Source organism: Mytilus galloprovincialis, chromosome 11 (genome assembly GCF_965363235.1).
Source record: "Mytilus galloprovincialis chromosome 11, xbMytGall1.hap1.1, whole genome shotgun sequence".
Lineage (NCBI taxonomy): Eukaryota > Metazoa > Mollusca > Bivalvia > Mytilida > Mytilidae > Mytilus > Mytilus galloprovincialis.
The window spans coordinates 6,665,352-6,689,530 of record NC_134848.1 but is presented as its reverse complement, the minus strand read 5'-3'; the positions used below and the strand labels follow the sequence as shown (position 1 = coordinate 6,689,530).

General features: G+C 33.4%; 1 protein-coding gene and 1 long non-coding RNA gene across 2 annotated transcripts; both read right to left on the bottom strand.

The window, feature by feature from the left end:
- Positions 1-3,380: 3,380 nt before the first annotated feature.
- On the bottom strand, positions 3,381-10,114 carry LOC143051529 (uncharacterized). Its single transcript, XR_012970825.1, has 4 exons — positions 9,965-10,114; positions 5,976-6,136; positions 4,794-5,053; positions 3,381-3,574 (listed from the first exon to the last, which is right to left on the bottom strand). It is a non-coding gene; the product is annotated as an uncharacterized LOC143051529 (long non-coding RNA).
- On the bottom strand, positions 6,839-9,254 carry LOC143051967 (uncharacterized). The gene has a single exon (XM_076224945.1). It carries the CDS (start codon positions 9,200-9,202, stop codon positions 6,839-6,841), a length of 2,364 nt encoding a protein of 787 aa, XP_076081060.1. The 5' UTR covers positions 9,203-9,254.
- Positions 10,115-24,179: the final 14,065 nt, after the last annotated feature.

The window sequence follows — 24,179 nt, the reverse complement described above, 5'->3', positions numbered from 1 at the left end:
TAAACTTACAATATACCACTCATGTATCATGTCAAACCTCAGCTACTGTCCTCTTACATGGCACTTCTGCAGTGAACAAAACACAAAGAAAATAGAAAAAATACAAGAAAGAGCACTCAGATTTATTTATGACGACTACACAAATTCTTACAATACACTTCTTGCACAGTCTAAGCTACCAGCACTAAAAATCAGAAGATTGAGAAACATGGCATTTGAGACATATACAATAATTAATAAATCAAGTCCAGAATTCCTACATAATTTAGTAAATATTAAAGAAAATTTATATAACTTCAGATACAAAGGCATAGCAGATATATCACGGCCAAAAACAACAAGGTATGGTAAGAAAAGCTTCAGTTATGAGGCAGCAAAACTCTGGAACTCCTTGCCAAATGAGACAAGGAGCTTATCAACTTTTAGCCAGTTCAAAAATTTTATCTCCACATGGTGTTTTTCAGAAAAATGTACATGCAGTTCTTGTTAATAATGTACTTACTTGCTGCCCCATAACTTGATCTCGAAGCCTGCTGTTTGTTTTTTTGTTTTTTTATGTTTCATCTTTTTGCAGTTATTTTTACTTTTTTTTATTTAGCTATTTATTTCTTTTGCTTATGCATTACCTTTGCTATTGCTGCATGCAGTCTTTTGTTTGTGCTTATAGTGTTTTATTTTGCATGTGCTACTCCGATATAAATACTATGTGCTACTATGTGCTGATATTTGACATTTGTTTTAATATATAACTTGCTTAGCTTTTATTCTGCATGTGCTATCTATGTATGAATACATATATGTGCTGTCTGTCTGTATGATTGTGTTGTATGTGTATCTGATGTTATTACATGTATGTTTTGTTTATTAATATCAGTCGGTGACCCTCTGCAGTTAAATATACTGTCTAATGGGGTTGGGTGCACGCGAGGGTCATGAGGGTGGACGATCAAGTAACAAGAAAATAACTGAAAATTATCGAAGCCTTTACAGGGAGATAATTTCTTAGCAAACAGAGGATTTGACGTATCAGAAAGTGTTAAGACTTTTGTATGCGGAAGTGAAAATTTCTGCATTTCCAAAGGGAACAGGTTATAGTTATTTTTTCTTGAAATAAAGCCACCAAGAAAAGTGCACATGCCTGTGTTTGCATACAAGTTGAACTTGTACAAAACAAATGTATTATTCTACAAAAAAACAATTGCCAATTGACTTTCTGAAATTACATGTGTCACAAAGTTGACGAAGGAAAATGTGACTCTTTGTACTGAATTACATGCATGCACGGGCGGATCCAGCCATTTTTAAAAGGGGGGGTCCCAACCCAGGATAAAGGGGGGGATCCAACTATATGTCCCCATTCAAATACATTGATCGTCTAAAAAAGGGGGGTTCCAACCCCCGGATCCCCCCCCTGGATCCGCCGCTGTTGCATGTGTCACTGAGGTGAATCAGTTTGTAAATACGACACCCCTCCCCAATTCCAGACCCTCACTGATGTGACAAAGGAAAAGATCCTCCTGTTGGGGAAATGGTAGCATTCAGTCAATATTCATTGGCAAATTTATGTGAATCAATGGCTCCATTTGACTTATTTTTTTATAGACATTCATGAATAAAACAACGAAATTTTGTCAAAATCATTTTAAGACAACTCGGACCAGTTTTTAAGACAATTAAATAAAAAAAAAATGTTTGGACATTTTTATACTAAAAATCTATATATACCGTGCAAAATTATTGATTATTTATTTGGCGATCAAACGGGAGGCCGCGTCAATTACGAATTCTAGTCAAATCGGCATTGGTTAAATCGGCACCTGCTCAAATCGGCACCGGGTATAGTCAAATCGGCACCTAGTCAGTTTGGCACCTGGTTAAATCGGCACCCATGTTAGATAAGTTTAATATAGCTGATATATGTTCTGTTTCAGTATTTTGAAAAAAAATAAAAATAAAACAAGAAGGGGTAATCCATATAAACATGATAAATGTATTGACATATTTACATTTTATTGTCTTTTTGGGTGGGTGTGAGGCGTTTCTATCTCGGGGGTCCACTTTCTACATACAAGGTCATAGGGTGTGCCCTGGAATAGGTCACCTTTTCAAGCTTGAAAATATGTGAATAGGTCAGGAAAACTATCAGAAATATATATGATAAGGTCAAGGGTTGGGTGACAGAAACACAGCAGCACCCCTATCAATTAAGTATTGAAGTGGCCCCAAGATTTCTGTGTGCATTTTTTGTTCAACGTAATGTGTATTCAGAGTACTGGATATTCTTATGCATGTTTTAACCAGTTGAACATTTTGCCTGATTGTTGGGTTTAGTGCTGATTGAAATTTCCTGAAAAAAACCCCCCACCTTAATTGCTTTTTGATTAGTATCATGAAAGGGACTCATGGTTTTCCTTTGTATTGTTCTTATATTCTCGTAATCAAACAACAGCTTAGGTATTTAAGGGCTTCATTGTTTTATTAAGTTTTTAAAGAAAAAAAGCAATAGCTACCTGTATACAGTTAAAACAACAAAAAATGTTAATTATGTAACTAATAAATTCGAGATAAAAGTTTTTAAAAACAATAAATCTAGGACTTCATTCTTATCAATTAATGTATTTAATTGTTTAATCCTGTCAACGTATAGTTGTTCCACCTGTTCCAATGGAAGTTTTGTTATAAACATTGTCATAATATCTATTCCTGTTGGAAAAAATATTCTATTCAGTTAGGAACATATATACTGTAATATTTATTCCTGTGGAAATAATATTCCAGAATATATTTTTAGGATTGTTTATAATACATATGTATCTATATCTTATCAAATATTATTGGGTGCCGAATTGACTTTAATTGGGTGCCGATTTGACTAGATGCCGATTTAACCAGGTACCGATTTGACTTTTTCTATGGGTGCCGATTTGACCAGGTGCCGATTTGACTTGTACCCGTCAATTACGTCCTCTACGCCCCCCTTTTTTCCTTAGAATCAACCACTGAGAAGCGTTCTTAAATGGGCCCAATCAGTGTTTCACATTGTTCCGAGGAGTCTTTGAAATTGTTTAGAATCGACCTTAAATGGGCCCAATTGGTCATATCTTTCAATCCAATCCGAGTTTCTTTAAAACTGGTCCGAGTTTTCCTGGTCCGACTTGTCCCAATCCCGTCATTCAGTGTCTCGTTTTGGTTTGTTTTTTGTTTTGACAACGTGTTCTACAAACAATTCTTTTTAACCAAGAAATCATCAATCATAATCATTTCAATGACTTTAAAGGGTAAGTTTTTAATATTTCTGTTAAATTTGACTCACGTGAAGAAATGACAAAGGCTCTGCTCATTTTATCTCATTTTAAGGTTCCGCTAAAGTCAAAATCATGTTCAACTTTAAACTTTAATATCAGACTATATACTGGATAAAACATACCATATTATATATCAAAATCTTCCTTGTGATGGGCACTATTCAAATTAAACAATTCTAAACAACAATATATGTTCATAAGTCAAAAATTCTGTATACAAGTAAGTCCATCTTCTAAAAAATCCAGTAATGTCCTAAGTCACAAAAACCCTGAAAAAAAGACTTTAAAGTATAAATCAAGTGTCTATCTAGTACAAGCTACCATTTATTAACATTAAAATGCATGCAACAGGTCATATTCAGTGATTTAAATGTGTGGCATTTAAGAAAAATTGAAGGCCATTTTTGTTTTGGAACTATTTTCTTTTAAAGTATGGAGCACAGTGTTACTAAATAACATATATATGAATCTTACAATATTTAAAATATGTTTTTGAAAATGAAAGTTGGAAAAGGTTCAATACAATTTATGTTTTATTACAAATAATACAAACAACTGTAGCAAATACTTCTTTGCAAAACTGGATAATGATGTGTGTGTGTGTGTGGGGGGGGGGGGGGATTACAAATTGATTGATTAAACCCTTCATTTGTTCAAGAATTATTATTCTTGTATAAAAGTAATCAACATTATGGCACTAAATTCTAGCATAACATCCTTTTAATTCAAGAAGCTGTGTGTGCATGCAGGTTATGGTTTTACAATATTAAGCATGAAAACCCACTTTGATATTTTGGATAAGGTATGTGCGAAATTTTGTTGCAAACCATCATGACCATATACAATATGTAGATATAAGTAACAATAAGTAAGTTTAACAGAATCATATACATGATATATTAGTTCAATAAAAATCAAAATAACTAGAACATCAAATATGATATTTCACAAGAACTTTCATGTCTTTTGACAATATTCGGGTGAATGGTGACATAATTTTATTAGATGAGATGTAATAGATATATATATTCAATATTTGTTTACCTGTCCCCAAACAAGACATTTTTTTTGTTGTTTTCTGTTATATGATATCTGATTTTTCACATGAAATACTTTGCCTATTTTGCTTAATTATAGGTATATCTATTATTTATGGTATTTTAATTTGAATGTCTGATATTTGTTTCCTTGCATTATTGCTGCTTACTGATGAACCCTACAGTTTCAGGAAAATTCATAGATGATGTTAGTTTTAGTTTGTAAATGTTTCTTTTGCGGTGCCTAATTCACATATACCCAATATCATTTTGGTGGTTCCAGACATTAATAAGGAAAGGAGTATGTATTGCAGAACAAAATACTACATAATTATTGCAAAAATGTCATCATTTAGTGTTTGCCTTTTGGCCTTCAACAGTAAGCAACAGTCCACACTACATAAGAAGCAAGTTCTCCTCTGAAAAATAAATATTTATTTATCAAAAGTACCTTTTTTCTTATAAAACTGTTACACATCTATGAATTGCACTGATCCAGATTGATAATCCTGTATTAAATGGTCAATTTCAAATGGTTCATCCTCTCCCTCATACAACACTTCATAAATGGCAGTTAATCTTCCATCAGTTCCAGATAACAAAGATACTACAGTCCCTTTATACCATTCTTTTTGTTGTGAAGTTTCATCAATTATCCATTCATGTTTAATGCTTCGGCCCAAAAATTTAATTTGTCTCTGTCTTGTTTTCCTAAAATATTAAAACCTGTCATATAAAATATTTGTCTCATAATAAACAAAGAAACATCAATATGGGGTTTAGGTTGACCAGATCACTTACAATAAATGTTTGCAAGCTTTGTGGAGTTTTACTTTTGTTTTTTACGACAAACTGATCACAGTGCAGGATTCTGATGCACCCTTATTATTTCTTGTAGTAAGGGAGATTCATGTGTCTGGGTGATCATGTTTGCCATATCTTTTCTTATATATTATGTGGTTACATATGAAGAAATAAGAAAATGGGGTATGCATCAATGATACATCATCCCATTTGAAAAAAGTATTGCAAAAACTATATGTGAATATAAGACAATGTAAGAAGTATATGTAATAGCTTTAAATCCTGGATATTAGTCCACCTGCTATCACTCCTATTTCTTGGAGAGAGTTCATGATGGAAGAGCTAATTGTTGAATTGTTATTATTTTTGTGTTTCTTGGTTCTTTGCTTGTTTTTTTTATTACACAAAATCAGAACATTTACATAAAAAAGTTGATGCAAAAGAAACAGCATGTTTATAGCTGTTCTTCATCTTGAGAACAGTGATGTCTTTCATAAGGACAAATGACATTTTGAGCATAATTCTTTCCTAAAGCCGATTGTGTCACACCTGTGATAGTTCAAAATGCACATACATGTATGTAATTAGGAAATATCAACATGTATGTAGATATGATTTTTGATAAAAACAAACTTTCATAGACATTTGTTTGTTGTGTTGTATGGCCTGTTGTTCACTGTTGAAGGATAATGTAAATTTTGTCACTTTCTACTTTTTTAGATGTTATCTCATTGACATAATTATGTATAAATATATATGTTTCTAAAGGACAAATTTAAAATTGATCACTTTTCAATTTTTCTTAATTACTATTCAAAGATTGTTTTACCTTTGACTTATTTGACCCGACCCCTGTGGTTGATTGTCAGTGATATCAGAGTCTGATGAACTGGATTTTCTTGATTTTCGTTTCCTGGTTTGTTTATTTGATGAGGTTGAAGACTGTTTCCTCTTTCCTTTTTGTGTCTTTGGTTTTACTGGGTTGACATACTGCAATGACAAAAATCATATTATCACAAATGCATACATGTAGTTTTATACAACTGAATAACAAATCTGAAGAATGACAGCAACACTGAAAAATTTAGCATATACATAGTCATGATAGTAGAAAATGTGCAGTAATTTTAAATGATTTTAAGCAATTTTAATAAGATTAACATAATTTTATCAAATTAAAGGGGCTTTTATGGACATTTTTTATGTGGTATGGCCTATTGAGCATTGTTATCATGGTAACGGATTATGTAATATTTTTCTATATTGTTTCATTGACACATAGTGACATACATCATTGTACGTACACCTTACACTTTCTTTTACATATAAAAAATATTACCTCAGTGATTATAAGAAGCAAAGTTAATTTCTAATTAAATAAATGAATAAAGATATGTATGTATTTTTGGGAGATTGTCTCCTTGATACATGTACATACCTTTGTTTTTACTATTTACAACCTTTATGTAGCATACATTTCAATTTGAGCATGATTATATTTTAAAATCATGTATATAAATGTATGTCAAATATATAATACATCTTGTTCTGGTAATTTTGGTTTGAATAAATGTCAAGAGTTTTGCTATATCATGTACTAACAAATATTAGCACAAGATATGAATACCTACCTTTAATTGATATTATTTTAAATTTATTATCTTCATTTATTATTACTTTATCATATAGGTATCAGGACTCATTTCTTTTTATTATATATGCATTTGTGCATATTTTCAGACTTACCCACATCCCAGGTTCTCTAATTCCTGGACTTTTCCCCTCTCTTGGTGAAGCTAATTCAGGAAGTATTGCCTTGTTATAAAAAGACTGAAGTTTCGGAAGCATTGTATTTTCCCATAAAGAGACATCTCGATAAATTCTCTGAATAAAAATTTGGTGAGGATTCAATGTGCGGACCACAAAATCAATCCAGTCTTTATTGCAGATGTTAAGAAGTCCATGACATTGGTAAAAGTAGTTGTGGTTTTCTTTTAGTTGCAGTTTTCCGGATATATTTTCTAAGCAGAATGTTTTGTTTTCTGATGCTTGCCAAAGGTTTAAAGGTTTAGAATGTAGTAAGTTTTTTATTTCAATAATACCAGTTTCTCCTGTGGATATAGTAACTATGCCATCTGGGCTAGCAGCCAAGTATTTGTCGGTATGATGTATGACCAGTCCACTACGTTCTACAGATACATTTTCATTTTCTTCAGCTTTCTTTAGTTTGTATTCCTCTATTGTTGTGTCTTCTTGGTTAATACCATTTCTTGTGTGACGATTTCCACTGAATGACGAATAAAGAATGGTACGGACAAATTTTGCAATAGGCAGAGATGGATTTCTTTTGACAATTGAACCAAAGTTAGATGCAGTTATTCTCTTTTTCCTTTCTGAATGCCAAAGACCTGACTGAGATTGAAGAACTGTAGAAGTAGTTATATTTTTACACTGTTGGGCCGAAAGATTGATATGAGTTTGTAAAAATTTATCTTGAAGTTTTTGAAGTACTGTAGTGGAGACATCTTCTACAACATCAGTAGCTTCTGGACCATATGCTCTAGTAGCCTTTCTTGTGGTGCTTTTTTTCAGGCTTGAGAATTTCTTTTTCCATCGAAGTTTATGAACACTTGGTTTTGATTTATACCTGGTGGAATTAGCTAAAGTTTGTTCATGACGGGCATAAAGTTTTCTATAGAAAAATCCCGGTTCTGTTCCTGTAGAAGATTCCCAAACCTTGCATGACCATTGTGGACCTAAGTTCATCCTTAAAGCACCACCATAACAACGAGCATGCCATGAACCCCTATTACAAATGTTGTATACCTTACCACCATCAAACTTTGTCCTTATATGCATCCAGCTTTCAGCTAGGTTGGTAGTGCTGTTTCCCAAAAGTCTATCGGATTTCTCAGCGATCCTATTGAGTATTGATGTGACATCTCTAATAATATGTTGTTCAACGTTGCTGTAATCAATAGTTGTACCACCACGGGCCTCTTCCTGGCATGAAATGGAAGATCCTTCAGTCCAAAAGTCAATTTGGTCATTAATTATTACAGTTTCGATATTATCTGTATCACTTGGGTTGGAAGTTGGTGCAGTTTGATTTTTGGCCTGACAAAAATCAGAACACTGGTCATGCTGACCAAAAACATGATGAACCGAATTTCTTATGTCATTATTTAACTTCTTTATTGCAGTTTGTTTATCATATTTCTTCTCCTTAAATTCTTTTGAATGTACTCGAATGGCACATCTTAAAGCACTTACTAGCCTTACTCTTGTTGTTTTTGAAAGATGATGCCTACCTTTGTAAAGGGGATTGTCAGTCACAAGTTTCTCTAAATTTGATCTGAAGCATTTTGAGACATGATTAGCACATTCCTCTTTTTTTACTGATCTTCCCCAACCTGGTACCTCCTCTCTGATTTTGGCAAATACTGATGAATCACCATCACCTACTATCCTCATGTACCTGACTCCATGTTTTTTCTCTGCTTCCAGAAACCCTTGCAAAATAACGTCACTCTCCATTGACTGGCTGTCTTGGTCCCAATTTTTAAAACAGGTGTGTTCTTTCGTATTATTGGTGCTACATATGTAACAGTATTTATTTCTCACGCCAATATGTAACAATTTCTTCGTCTCTTTCCCAATAATTATGGCCACCCCCCCTGCTGCATTATAGGAATGTTTATGGGTACGTTTAGACCAACCTCCATCTGTAATTACCGTTATAGCTGGCACTTCTTCATGAAAATCCTTTCTATCGATGGCAAGAAGTCTTTCCTCCTGCCCAGCTGACAGCATGTCCTTCTCTAGAATAGAGTGCCACCACTGGCCGATCTCTGTTTCAATTGCAGTAAATGAGGGCTGTGATAGTCCGGGGGAATTCAGTGTGGCCAAAAACTCATTTAGATGGGACGGACCATTCCCAGTTACCATACTGCCCCACACAGCCCTCACGTTGATATCAAAGCGTTTTGACCCAGGGACCTTTGGGCTACTATCTAAAGAAAACTTTTTGTGACACCCTTGACACTGCGCCAACATCACACTAGCCAATCCAAACGAACGAACCTCAGTTTCAAGTGTTATGGGTGGTTTTCCTTGGTTTGTAACTTTTATGGCTTCGGCACATAAGCATGCATGCATTGTTATGTTTGATATGTGCGATTGTAAACAATCTAAGTTCATTAAACGGTAACCTTTTGGGCTTAGATCTTTCACCTTGCGAATCTTGAGCTTAAGTTCACAACCAGTAGCAAAGGATGCATAAACGGATGCTTTTGATATGTTTTTACGTATGGTGGTGTTGTAGAACTTATGAATTTTTCTAATTATCAGCTTCAAACTTTCCTTTTGGGACTGCCTTGACTTTTTAATTGTATAGGTTGGTCTTCCTTTGTGTTTTTCTCTCCTTTTTTGCCTATGTCTGCCTAAACTTCTACCAAATTTCTTACTTATTTTTACTTTTCTAGCCATTCTTACTACAGGTGCTGTGTACATGTGCTTCCTCTTGCTTTCCATATAAAATTGTTTTTCAACAATGTGTAAAATAAATTATTTTTTTTACTTACCTGTCAATTTATGACACTTTTATCTACACTTTTGTGCTTCATTTTGCTTCATACAGTTTTATTTGTAGTTTTAAAAAGTTATTACTTACCAGATACTTCACGTGTTGTGAAATGACGATGGAAAAAAATCATACTATTTTTTTCATTTTTCGCTTAATCCTTTATTCTGATGGACATATTATGGACTTTTATAACAGAAATATACATATTATTATAAGGGGACATTAGTGCTTACCAGATCAAATACACCGATTGTCTATAAATTAGATTTTTCCCCACTGTTTACAGGTTCGTGATCAAAGATCAGCACATTTTCTTCTTTCCGGAAGTTGTGTACCTAAAAATAGTACGTAGTTTCGTATTATAAAATCAACATTAAACTTATTGTTTTCCAATTAATGGTTGAAGAATTGAAACAAATGTAAATGTTTAAACTTAGAAACGATCTATTAAAGAGTCCTTGGGTATATATATCGTTTTCTTAACAATGCGAAACTGCGTATTGATTGTTACCGCTACTTTCGGTTTCAAAGAATGAAGGATCAGCTGCTTCAGATGCCTTTTTAACAGTGTAAATGGTAAGGAAATTTCGACCCAAACACATAATACTATTCCCAAATAACGAAATTTTATTTCAAATAAGTTTCATGTCTGATCAAAATCTATAAACCAGAAAAAGTAAGCATAATCAGTGTGTCGTCCAAAAAAATTAAATGGCTGCCTTCATCAAAGATGAAATGGTAAAACTTTTGTCGTTTTCACAGAAACTGGCTATCTACAACAACTTTAAATGATAGCTTGCACTGCGTATACACATGCTTATTAAAATGCAATTAATCTTATACTTTAATATTCGTTAATAAATGTCCTGGATTTTTTTTTAAAATGTGTGTTGTAAACTTCATTTTTCAATATTTTATTGGTGAATACTCTATTTGTTTATATGAGTTTCTTGGAGTCATGTTTATTTTTTTCAACCTTATATACATATTTATAATTGGTACAAATTTCAAGCTTCAAAAATATGTATTTTTTATAGAATTTTGACATTTTAAAATGCTCCACCTTTTTGGAAAATTTGACTTTAGTGGAACCTTAAAAATATTATTTACATTTTGTAGGTATGGCAAACCAATGGGAGATAACTCCAAATTACCCTAAAAAAAATTTCCCAGATGTGTGTAAAAATAAAATCTTTGGGTGACCTCCAATTACGGCCTTCTATGAACTTGTTAAGTCTCAGAAGGTTCTGATTGCTTTTGATAGATATTATATGAATATTCATGATTCTGTATATTATAATTTTCGGGAATACGATGAAATATTTGAGGTACAAACAAGGGTTTGAAAGTTACATTCGTTTCAAAAAAATACAAGGGAACGTTATACAGTCATAAAATGTACTTTTTTTTATTAAGTTTAATGTATTAAGGTGGTACCCAACACTTCCACTAAAATAAATTTGGCTCGTTTAATTTTCATAAAATTTTGACAAAGTATTTTACTTTGACCCTTTAACAAAAATATAAAAATTTCAAAAAATTTGAACCAACCGTTTTGTCAGAAAAATTACACTGGTTATATAGTAGTTTGACAAACACCAATTTTAATCATTGAGAAGCTAAATATTCCCTTTAGAACACAACGTAATTAAAACGTTAAGCTGATTTTATAGAGTTATCTTCCTGTAGTGTTAGGTACCACCTTAGGATGCAATCAACAGTTTTTTACGTGACGTCATTCTGTAACAGGGCATGTAATAGTGGACCCATCATGCAGAAGTCAGATATTCATAGTTATATAGATATCTATACATCAATGGAAAGATAATTCTATGAACTTTCTGAATAAATAAAAAAAAATCCAACATCTCTTGTTTAAACATGCAAATTGGTACAAGTTATCAGATGGAAATTAGGCATTTTCCCCCTAAAAAACCTTAAAAACAGACCACCTTTGGACACACGGATCAGTAACCTGTGCATATATTTGAGATTTCTTATAATATGCATTTCGAAGAGCTTATCCGGCTGATTTAAGAAAATGTAGTTTCAGCCTACGTTGGCCTGCTCCGAAAGGAGCTATCTTACCTGACAAATCAAAGTGCTTTTTGCAACAGGTGAAAATCAGCTGTTTATGGAGTTGCCTCCCATATAGTAGGAAGTCACAAAAACATTTTTTTTTTTAAATCTTGACAAAAGTGGCATTTTAATTGAACTTCAATATATGTTTTTCACATTGAACATAAAAAATAATCAACTTTTTCATTTAGTGGTATATAAATAGCAGGGAATTCCATCAGTATGTAAATCTCACTGGGGAAATACCCCTAGTTTTTAGTACGAAACTGTTTATAGCACCCTTAATTAAATAATTAGGTCCAATAAATAAATCTAGATAGCTGTGTTCATGGTGTTCATATCAAAATTAATTTTCATAAATAACCCTCCTTTTTGTGTATACAGAGTTATTTCCCTTGCATGGACAACTTTTGGTTTAGTTTTGATTGGAAATCAGCAGTGATAGTTTTTTTTTGCATGTATACAGCCAGTTTATTGTGATTTAAAGATAGTTCAACCACTTGCCATTGCACACGCAGAGTTCGCGAAATCTTTTTTCCCCTGGTGGTCCTTGAAGAAAATCTGCTGGTTCTCACTATTAATCTATTGAAAAATACTAAAAATGTGTCAGTCCTATGCAAAATTTTGGTGGTGAAATCCTGAGGACTGACACTTTTCGCAAACTCTGCACACAAGATAGTAAAGGATACTGAATAATGTGGTTTAACAACAATCAATATATGTATTTTCAACATGTTCAACTAAAAACATAGATAGGAATCCATGCAGAAGCGGCAGTTTACTTTGAATGCTATTCACATTCAATGCATTTTGAACTTCAGTCCTGTCAGAATGAGATTGGTTTACAGATTTCATGGTATAAATATTGTAACTGATATACAGATATGAATTTACTTTACTTTTATACATACAAGTATTTCTAATGCAGGACGTCCATCGGTAGTTTTACTGTCGCAAATACCCGTTTACCTGTCTCCGCTCCGCGTCGCCAGGTAAACTAAATTTGCGACAGTAAAACTACCGATGGACGTCCTTAAAGCTTCAAATACAATACAGTTATCTCTTAATTACCATGTTTACCAGTTACAGTGAGCTGACATAATTATTCTGTTTGAAATTTCTCGAATAAAAATAATGTTATATTATTTTCATCATGATTGTTTTTCAGTGCAACAGGTATTTTAGTCCTGTAGAATAATTGTTAGAAGGTTGTTGTTTATTTTTATTTATAAGCATTCACTATACATGCTATATCAGTCAGAGCTCAGACATAAACAAGTCTATTTTTGTTTTTGACTTGAATAAGTCGAAACATGTATTTATTATAAAAATGTAGTTTCAATTTTAGATTTATCTAAGTCAGAAAATGACAGACTTGTTTAGGTCTATTTATGTTGGTGAAAAAACTTAATGTTACTTTGTGGCCAAACTACACCACCTATGACAGCAAAATTATGTATGAGAGTTCACAAGGACTTGAGCTATCTATATTTAATTATCTAATTGAACATCCATACTAAACACAGATGTTTTACCTCATTAAGTGTGATTCCAGGTAGTTGCATTGTAAGGTTAATTAACATTATCTCCGATTTTTTAGACTCTCATTCATATTTTTCTTTAGAAGACAAAGCATTGGCTTTCAATGTTGTCATTATTTGATTTAGATGCATGACCTCCTTATAAATATGCATGGGTCTTGAAGTTAACCAATATTGATCACTCATCGACTTGTAGGAGTCGATATTTGCAACTTTTTGATTCTTGTCAATTATTTCTTGTTTAACAATATTGGACTTATTTAAGTCGTATTTTGTCTTACATGAAAGGGAGACAAATCCTAAAACTTACAAATTTAGACCTCTATGAGTCAAAAGCAGATTCAGACTTATTTATGTCTGAGCTCTGACTGTATATGAGAAAAAGAATATTTCATTACATAGAATGTTAATGAAAAGGGAACATTCTAAAACTATCATGACTATACAAAGATTTTTAGACAGATGACATATTTCAAAACTTTTCTTGTCTCTCATGGTACAACTGATTTTTATAGTTCGTTCTTATGTTGTACTGTCACATGTCAGGGGGAGGATTGGGCGCCCGCTAACATGTTTAACCCTGCCACATTCTGTATGTATGTGCCTGTCCAAAGTCAGGAGCCTGTAATTCAGTGGTTGTTGTTTGTTGATGTGTTAAATATTTGTTTTTCTTTCATTTTTAGCTCACCTGGCCCAATGGGCCAAGTGAGCTTTTCTCATCACTTTGCGTCCGGCGTCATCCGTCGTCGTCGTCCGTTCGTCGTTAACTTTTACAAAAATCTTCTCCTCTGAAACTACTGGACCAAATTAAACCAAACTTGGCCACAATCATCATTAGGGTATCTAGTTTGAAAACCAACCAAGATGGCCGCCATGGCTAAAAATAGAACATAGGGGTAAAATGCAGTTTTTGGCTAAAAACTCCAAAAACAAAGCATTTAGAGCATGTAGAGCAATCTGACATGGGGTTAAATTGTTCATCAGGTCAAGATCTATCTGCCCTTAAAATTTCAGATGAATTGAACAACCTGTTGTTGGGTTGCTGCCCCTGAATTGGTAATTTTAAGGAGATTTTGCTGTTTTTGGTTATTAACTTGAATAATATTATAGATAGAGATAAACTGTAAACAGCAATAATGTTCAGCAAAATAAGATTCACAAATAGTCAACACAACCAAAATGGTCAGTTGACCCCTTTAGGAGTTATTGCCCTTTATAGTCAATTTTTAACCATTTTTTGTAAATCTTAGTAATCTTTGACAAAAATCTTCTTCTCTGAAACTACTTGGCCAAATTAATCCAAACTTGGCCACAATCATCATTAGGGTCACTAGTTTGAAAATTGTGTCCGGTGACCCGGTCAACCAACCAAGATGGCCGCCATGGCTAAAAATAGAACATAGGGGTAAAATGCAGTTTTTGACTTATAACTCAAAAACCAAAGCATTTAGAGCAAATCTGACGTGGGGTTAAATTGTTCATCAGGTCAAGATCTATCTGCCCTGTAAATTTCAGATGAATCAAACAACCCGTTGTTGGGTTGCTGCCCCTGAATTGGTAATTTTAACCCTTTCAACGCTATACACGGCATATGCCGCGATGACAAACGCCGTTCGCCACTGCTATTCGCGGCATATGCCGCGATGACAACGGATTTTTCATAAGGACTCTTAAACCATTCGGTTTTCATTCGGGTCCTCTCTAATTTTTCCTTGTATGAATCGAGGATATGCAAGGTCTCATTTGCGCTTGAAATCCCGGCAATTTTTATTGTAAAATCATGCAGTAGAAGGAAAATTGAAGGAAAATGAAAACAAATATTTTGACAAATGCAAATGGCGGAAATCGGAAACGAAGCTGTAAATATGGAAATATTTCAGCATTTCTATGGCGAAACTGATGACGAGGATTAGTTAAAAGGTTTCTTGTTATCTCAATGTGTTTATTACATTCAATTCGTGTGGGAAATATGATTTGATCGATCATTACGAGACGTAGAAAAAGGGGGGAAAATGGAGGTTGACTGAAAATTTTGAGGACGGAGCCACTGATTTGTGCCATGATTACATAATACGTTGTGTATGATGCAATACGCTACGGAATCGAGCAATTGGTGTATTCTTTATTATATGGCAGATAAAAAAACAAAATAGATGAAGACGAAAAGTAGTTTTTATTCAAAATTCAACACAAATGTAACAAATTACACCTTTTACCTGTTAATTACCTGAAAATGCAGGTAACCTGATAAAAATTTTACTACTGAAATAACTGCCTAACATTACAGTTCATACTCTCCTGAGCATTTTTCATGCAATAACTTTTTCTGTATCTCTTATAATAAAAAAGATACAGCAGTCTGAAAAGGAATATACTGTTCTACTGAATGAACACAAAAAAAAAAATGCAGCACAGCAGAAGCCATTTTTCTATTTTTTTTGTGTAGCGTTTAAAGGGTTAAGGAAATTTTGCTGTTTTTGGTTATTATCTTGAATAATATTATAGATAGAGATAAACTGTAAACAGCAATAATGTTTAGCAAAATAAGATTTACAAATAAGTCAACACGACCGAAATGGTCAGTTGACCCCTTCTGGAGTTATTGCCCTATATATATATATATATATATATAGTCAATTTTTAACCATTTTTCGTAAATCTTAGTAATCTTTTACAAAAATCTTCTCCTCTGAAACTACTTGGCCAAATTAAACCAAACTTGGCCACAATCATCATTAGGGTAACTAGTTTGAAAATTGTGTCCGGTGATCCGGTCAACCAACCAAGATGGCCTCCATGGCTAGAAATAGAACATAGGGGTAAAATGCAGTTTTTGGCTTATAACTCAAAAACCAAAGCATTTAGAGCAAATATGACATCAGGTTAAATTGTTTATCAGGTCAAGATCTAAATGCTGTGAAAATTTCAGATGAATCGAACAACCCGTTGTTGGGTTGCTGCCCCTGATTTGGTAATTTTAAGGAAATTTTGCTGTTTTTTGTCGAGCCTGCAACTTTTGTTGCAGAAAGCTCGACATAGGGATAGTGATCCGGCGGCAACGGCTACGGCGGCGGCGTTAGCTAACTTTTTAGAAGGTGGCACACCTGGATGCTTCATACTTTGTATATAGATGCCTCATGTTACGAAGTTTCCGTCAGTCACATGTCAAATGTCCTTGACCTCATTTTCATGGTTCAGTGACCACTTGAAAAAAAAGTTCAGATTTTTTGTAATGTTGAATTCTCTCTTATTATAAGTAATCTGATAAATATATTTGGTATGTGCATACCTTGCAAGGTCCTCATGCCCGTCAGACAGTTTTCACTTGACCTCGACCTCATTTCATGGATCAGTGAACAAGGTTAAGTTTTGGAGGTCAAGTCCATATCTCAGATACTATAAGCAATAGGGCTAGTATATTCGGTGTATGGAAGGACTGTAAGGTGTACATGTCCAACTGGCAGGTGTCATCTGACCTTGACCTCATTTTCATGGTTCAGTGGTTATAGTTAAGTTTTTGTGTTTTGGTCTGTTTTTCTCATACTTTATGCAATAGATCTACTATATTTGTTGTATGGAATGATTGTAAGGTGTGCATGTCTAGCGGGCAGATGTCATCTGACCTTGACCTCATTTTCATGGTTGAGTGGTCAAAGTTAAGTTTTTGAGTTTTGGTCTTTTTATCTAATACTATATGCCTTAGGTCAACTATATTTGGTGTATGGAAATATTTTATGATCTATATGTCAGTCGCACAGGTTTTATTTGACCTCAACCTCATTTTCACGGTTCATTGCTCAGAGTTAAGTTTTTGTGTTTTGGTCTATTTTTCTTAAACTATAAGTAATAGGTCAACTATATTTGTTGTATAGAAGCATTGTTAGCTGTACATGTCTGCCTGGCATGGTTCATCTGACCTTGACCTCATTTTCATGGTTCATTGGTCTTTGTTTAGTTATCTTGGTTAATGTTAAGTTTATGTGACAGTTTTTAATAAAGCTTTATACTTAGGACTATCAACATAATATCAATGATTAGTAAAGAAGGCGAGACATTTCAGCGTGTGCACTCTTGTGGTTATTATATTGAATAATATTATAGATAGAGATAAACAGTGAACAGCAATAATGTTCAGCAAAGTAAGATTTACAAATAAGTCAACACGACCAATACGGTCAGTTGACCCGTTTAGGTATTATTGCCCTTTATAGTCAATTTTTTACATTTTTCATAAATTTTTGTAGATTTTTAGAAAATATTTTCCACTGTAATTACTGGGCCAAGTTCATTATAGATAGAGATAATTGTAGCAACAAGAATGTTCAGTAAAGTAAGATCTACAAACACATCACCATCATCAAAACACAATTTTGTTATGAATTTATCTGTGTCCATTGTTTAATATGCACATAGACCAAGGTGAGCGACACAGGCTCTTGAGAGCCTCTAGTTTTGATTGAAAAAAGATATGCAAGTTCGGTTTGTTGTAAAGTCGTATTTATAGGTTATAGTTTGGATTTGCCTATTTTTAGTTTTCACTTTCATTTGACTTTTTAGAATGAAAAGATGAAAAAAAATCTCTTTCTCATTACAACATTTTTGTACAACCAGAACCCACATACAAGGCTGAAATAATTTATACTATTCCTCTAAAATTGCCTACTCCTTTTTATGTGTGCAATATTTTATAATTATCAGGTTTAATTTAGCTTAGTAATGGTCTTCAGGTGGCATTAGCATATGACTTCGTAAAAAATATGTACACTAGGTTCCACAATTAGATCTACAAAAGTAGGCCCGACCGTGCACCGCCATATTGAAATTTTGGTGTAAACACGAAGTTCACAAAAGTTCAAAACAATGTGGCTATGTTTTCATGAGACCCGGGTAGCGTTTGTTATATGAATTAATTAGGAACTGAAGTTGTCAGCATTGTTTTTATTGCACACTTATTGTTTTTATCAGGATTATTTATGATCTTTTAACCTTTGACACGTTGTTTTCTTAGCTGTCAAGTAAAGTGTCGGCTTTTCGACTATATCTGGTTTATTTTCAACACTTATAATGTTATAAGTTAAATATTGACTATCTATTGATAATTTTTCGTAAACAATATCTATTTTTCGCATATAAATTAATTGATTTAATAATTCATCTTTATTTCAAATCCACCACTATTAACAGTTCTATTGTTTTCATGTACCGATTGCTAATTTACTATGTGACACGATAAGCTGTCAATCATAACAAAAAATCTATAATCCGACTATCGGGGCATTGAAATCTCAACAGATCGATCAGTTTCCAGTCCCGTTAGTATAATAGTCCAATGACATGTAATTGATTTGACACTTAGTGCTGCAATTTGTTAGAGAAACCTAAAAACTAATGTAACCCTCCTTTTCCTACTGATAAATCCTGAGTTTTCATCTACATGATCTATTAAATCTTATTTTTGTTCTGTAGTCTCTTCCTGTCCATCTCGACTAACAAATTTTAAAGTTAGAACTGATGCAGACTTAAGGAAACCAATGCAGCCTTCACGATTAACTTGAGAGTCCACAAGCCCGAAGCTCAATTTAAATTTTTTTTTAGTTGGATTCTGTTGGCTTATCATGCTTATAGAGAAGAATTTTAAAAGTCTGAAAGCAATTTTAATTACCAGCCAATGCCGTAGCGGCAGCGGTTCTCCAAAACGGCTTGTCAGAATAGGGTTTCATAAAATGTTAGAATAACTTGTTTAGGGGAGCCATCAATCTTTCGTTTGTGCATTGGGGTTTATTAAGGGGCATTTTGGGGGGCATAAAGAAGGGAAGGGTTTACTTTAGAAGCCTATGGGATTTAATTTTTTAAAATTTTTAAATGACTATAACTTGAAAACTGTAAGTGATAGACACGCATACAGTCTTCAGAAATGATCACAGGACAATAAAATAAATCAAATGAAATAAAGGGTGAGTCCCTGGGGGTAAAAAGTAAAAACACAAAAATACCGAACTCCGAGGAAAATTCAAAAAGGAAAATCAAAAAACAAAAGGCAAAATCAAAAGTCCAAACACATCAAACGAATGGGTAACAACTGTCATATTCCTGACTTGGTACAGGCATTTTCTAATGTAGAAAATGGTGGATTGAACCTGGTTTTATAGCTAGCTAAACCTCTCCCCACCACTCCCTTCAATTTGAGAATGTGCTATTAACTTGTAAACGGTCAAGATCCCCACCCCTAAACCATATATATTCTTGTATGGGACAATAATACAAATCAAATGAAATAAAAGGGAAGTCCCTGGGGGTCATCCCCACCCCCTTCAATTTGAGAATGTGCTATTAACTTGTAAACGGTCAAGATCCCCACCCCTAAACCTGTTGACCATATATATTCTTGTATGGGACAATAAAACAAGTCAAATGAAATAAAAGGGAAGTCCCTGGCAGACTTGGGGTAATTGTAATTGTAATCGTTAATCAGCTGTAATTGATTACAATTTTTCAAGTAATCAGTGTAATCATTAATCAGCCAAAAATCTGATTACATGTAATTTAATTTAATCAATTACTTTTCAAAATACCCTGTAATTATGATTACTTTTTGATTACATTCTGATTACAATGAAAAAAAAATCTAAAATTGTGTTTTTGGTCATTAAATGAACCTCTTTGTTATTCATATTTGATAAATTTTTAAATCAGCATGTCTACTTTAGTAAAAAATAAACTGTTACAGTATTGAAAAGTCATCATTAGCCTAAGCAGAGACATATAATACAATTATATACCTTTTATCTTGGTAAAAGATATTGTACATACATGTATATTCATCGTTTTATAATGATCTTCATATTAATATTTGATAATAACTGTTATATTCAAGTAATACTTTTCTTTAACCCTGAATTATAATCTTTTGTTAATTTTCGTGATTTTTGTCAACTTTCAATTGACAGGAAGGAGACTAATTAAGGTTTGTTTTTATTGCAATTACCAATTGAGTATAGCTGTAGGGAAATATATATGATAAGAGATAAATCAGACATGAAAATTTATCTAATTAGCACAAACTAAATTAAAAGTTGGACAAACATGTTGTTTAGAATTTAAAAAAAATGGACTGGACATGTAAAATGCAATGATTTTTAATACTTGCATATTGTTTACAATTTGGTTAAACATTTCTATTAAAACATAATTTTAACCAGTAACTTTATTTCATCCATATTTAAACTTCCATAAACTGCAACTTGGAATACATATAAATTATGAAAGAGGTCAGAAGACAAACAAAAAACTCTTATGATATATCTTTATTAAATTTAATTCAAAATAATTCAGAGATCATTGGTGATAAAGTGTAACGTATATATGTAGTTAAATTTGGTGTTTATTTAAATAGATGAAGTTTAACTTGAAGTTATCATTTTATAATTGAACCAAATAAAATACTTTCTCAAAAATGCTATAGTTATATTGAACGTTTATCATTCACATCATTCAAAATGTTTTGTTTTTAAATTCATTGTAATCAGATGTAATCATGATTACTTTGCCAATGTAATCATTAATTTAATCAGATACTTTTAGAAATGATGTAATCATTAATTTAATTTAATCGTACAAATGACAAAGTAATTGTAATTTAATCAATTACATTGAAAGTAATCGGACCCATCTCTGGTCCCTGGGAGGTCACCCCCACCCCCTCTTATTTGCAAACTTGTAAACGGTCAAGATCTCCACCCCTAAACCATATATATTCTTGTATGGGACAATAAAACACATCAAATGAAATATAGGGGAAGCAGGGGTTAAAAAATCCAGTAGCCGGACGCCCAGGACTAGATCATTTACGCCTCGGGCAATTAAAATGTGTAATCCGATATGCCCGACGGACTAGTAACAAAAAATTCTTGACGTTTCCAAAATAGAAAGTGAAAAATCCCTTCATCACTATTCTATGTTAGCCAATTCGATTCAATTAAGTCATCTGGGATTTCAAGAATTTGAACTGGTTTGTACAGGTCCTGTTGTACATATTTTAAAAATAGAACAAATAACTCTGGCATGTCTGGTGGGCTGGTATCAGGGGTTAAAAAATCCACTAGCCCGACGCCCAGGACTAGATCATTTACGCCTCGGGCAATTAAAATGTGTAATCCGATATGCCTGACGGACTAGTAACAAAAAAATCTTGACGTTTCCAGAATAGAAAGTGAAAAATCCCTTCATCACTATTCTATGTTAGCCAATTCGATTCAATTAAATCATCTGGGATTTCAAGAATTTGAACTGGTTTGTACAGGTCCTGTTGTACATATTTTAAAAATAGAACAAATAACTCTGGCATGTCTGGTGGCCTGGTATCATGTGTTGATTGTAATTCTCGTACTTTAAATATCGATTTCTCATACCATGGCTTGGGGTATTGTACATTGCTTATCGTGCCAAGATTTTCAATTAACGGTATTTGGGGGTATGAGGTATTGATTGGTATTGACCTGTCTTGTTGCACAGCTCTTGAGCACGAAACCATGCAACAAAATATTTTTTAATATTTTAGTACGGGAACCCCAGGAACTTCGTCAGTTTCAAAACGAAAACCGGTAGATGAAAGGAGTAACGAGGCTGAAAATTCATCCCCCAAAAATGCTAAATACGACAGGGAAAAGTCGCGGAAAAATTTTTATAGTGTCCAGGACAGAAGGCCAGGGCTGCCAAGTCTTTAGCGCGAGACTCACACATGTTCATGCTTAGGCTTAAATTAAAATATTGTTTGTTTGCCCTTTACCGACCGACCCTATCAATTCGTTCCGCCTGAAAATCTTTTATTTGTATTTACCAGCAAGATTTTATTTTATTTTATTTTTTCGTTCCTACCAAAAATCTTACATTTGTATTTCCCGCTCAAAACTTTTTTTACCGGAATCCTCGGGTTTTATCTTTACGTATAAGGTCCAGTCCGTTTGGTATCACCTGAGCGTTTGACATGAACACTTGCATTTGAAGTTTCAAAGCATTTGTTTGAAATCGATGTTGAACGCTTTCTGAAATCATGATATGAAGTACGTTACTCTGTACCTTTAAACTTAAAGAGCAGGGTTCATTTACAAAAAAGTTCGTTTGATACAAAAGTATTAACGTGTGTACAAACTAATTTGTAAACGGACGTTGTATTCTATGTAGGGATGGCCTTTTGTGATCCGCATATCAGAATGATTATGTTAACGATGCCGCTAAATTATTTATATCTGACATGAACCAAAAGTGAAAAAACCCTGTAAAGTGGAGAATATCTGGCAGTAAAATCGCCAAGTTTTCCATACAGATCATTTATAAATGTGATGCAAAATACGTGACAATTGAGTTTTAAGTCTTTTTATTGGAAAAAAAGGCACACACGAAATTTGTAACACTCTAGGGACTTTTTCTACTAGTAATATATGTCTGCCCGGACATTATCTTACCAGTACAAAGTTATCTCTTATATATTTTTTTTCAAAACTAATAGTCCCAGCGGAAAACTTATTTGCAAAAACAAAACGGACAAAAAAATGACATTATGCAGATTTTGTATCTATAAAATAAAATATTTTACCTACCTGCCTACCCATGACAAATAAGGCAGCAACCATTTGATTTTCTGGGGGGGGCTATGGTTTTTTTTTTCTGTACAAACTTTTTTTTTCGCCTGCGGCGAAAAACAATCTATTTTTTTCGCGACAAGTCGAAAACAATTTCTTTCTTTCAATTTTAGCATAACATATAGTGGCAGCTGAGGGTGAAACAAACAATTTTTTTTTTCTCAGAATCAAAAACAAATTATTTTTTTCTCCAAAAACTGGAAACAAACTTTTTTTTCCAAAAAAAACCATAGCCCCCCCCAGAAAATCAAATGGTTGCTGCCTAATATACCGAGCCAAGTTATTTTTTTGGGGAAAAAAATAAATATTTTACCTACCTACCTACCCTGTTTCAAAACATAGGGTCGGAAAAGGGCAAACAAACAATATTTTAATTTAGGCCTTATTTGGCGGCATTTTCCTTTGATCTATTGTTTTTTCTCTTTGATCTTTACAATTTGGCCAAAAAATCACACATTCACTTCCTGAAAAGTTGGCAGTACTGGGACACAATGATTCCCCTGGCAAGGTTGGCTGTTGCTGAGGAAAAAAACAGACAATGCTCTGTGAATATTGCCGTTAGTTGCCCCAAGCACGCAAATAAAAAGTCTGCTTTGAATGTGGGAACAACTAATATAAAAAAGAAGATGTGGTATGATTGCCAATGAGACAAATATCCACAAAAGACCAAAATGACACAAACATTAACAACTATAGGTCACCGTACGGCCTTCAACAATGAGCAAAGCCCATACCGCACAGTCAGCTATAAAAGGCCCTGATAAGACAATCATGACAATGTAAAACAATTCAAACGAGAAAACTAACGGCCTCATTTATGTAAAAAATGAATGAAAAACAAATATGTAACACATAAACAAACGACAACCACTGAATTACAGGCTCCTGAGTAAATTAGGTTAAGCACCAAAAGAATAAATTACAGATCAACAAAAATTATTAAATACAGTGTATATTGTCTCCTTCAAAACAAAGGACACCCACTTTGTAATATCATGATTATGCAGCAAACTCTTGATTTTTAAGGCATACTATATATAGCTAGGGCTAGCAGGTCAGTTTTGATGGACTAGCAGTTCTTCCAACAGGGCTAGTAAAATCCTGCTGCCAATAAGTCCTGGGCTAGTTAGCTGTAACAACATTTTTTAACCCCTGGGTATCATGTGTTGATTGCAATTCTCGTACTTTAA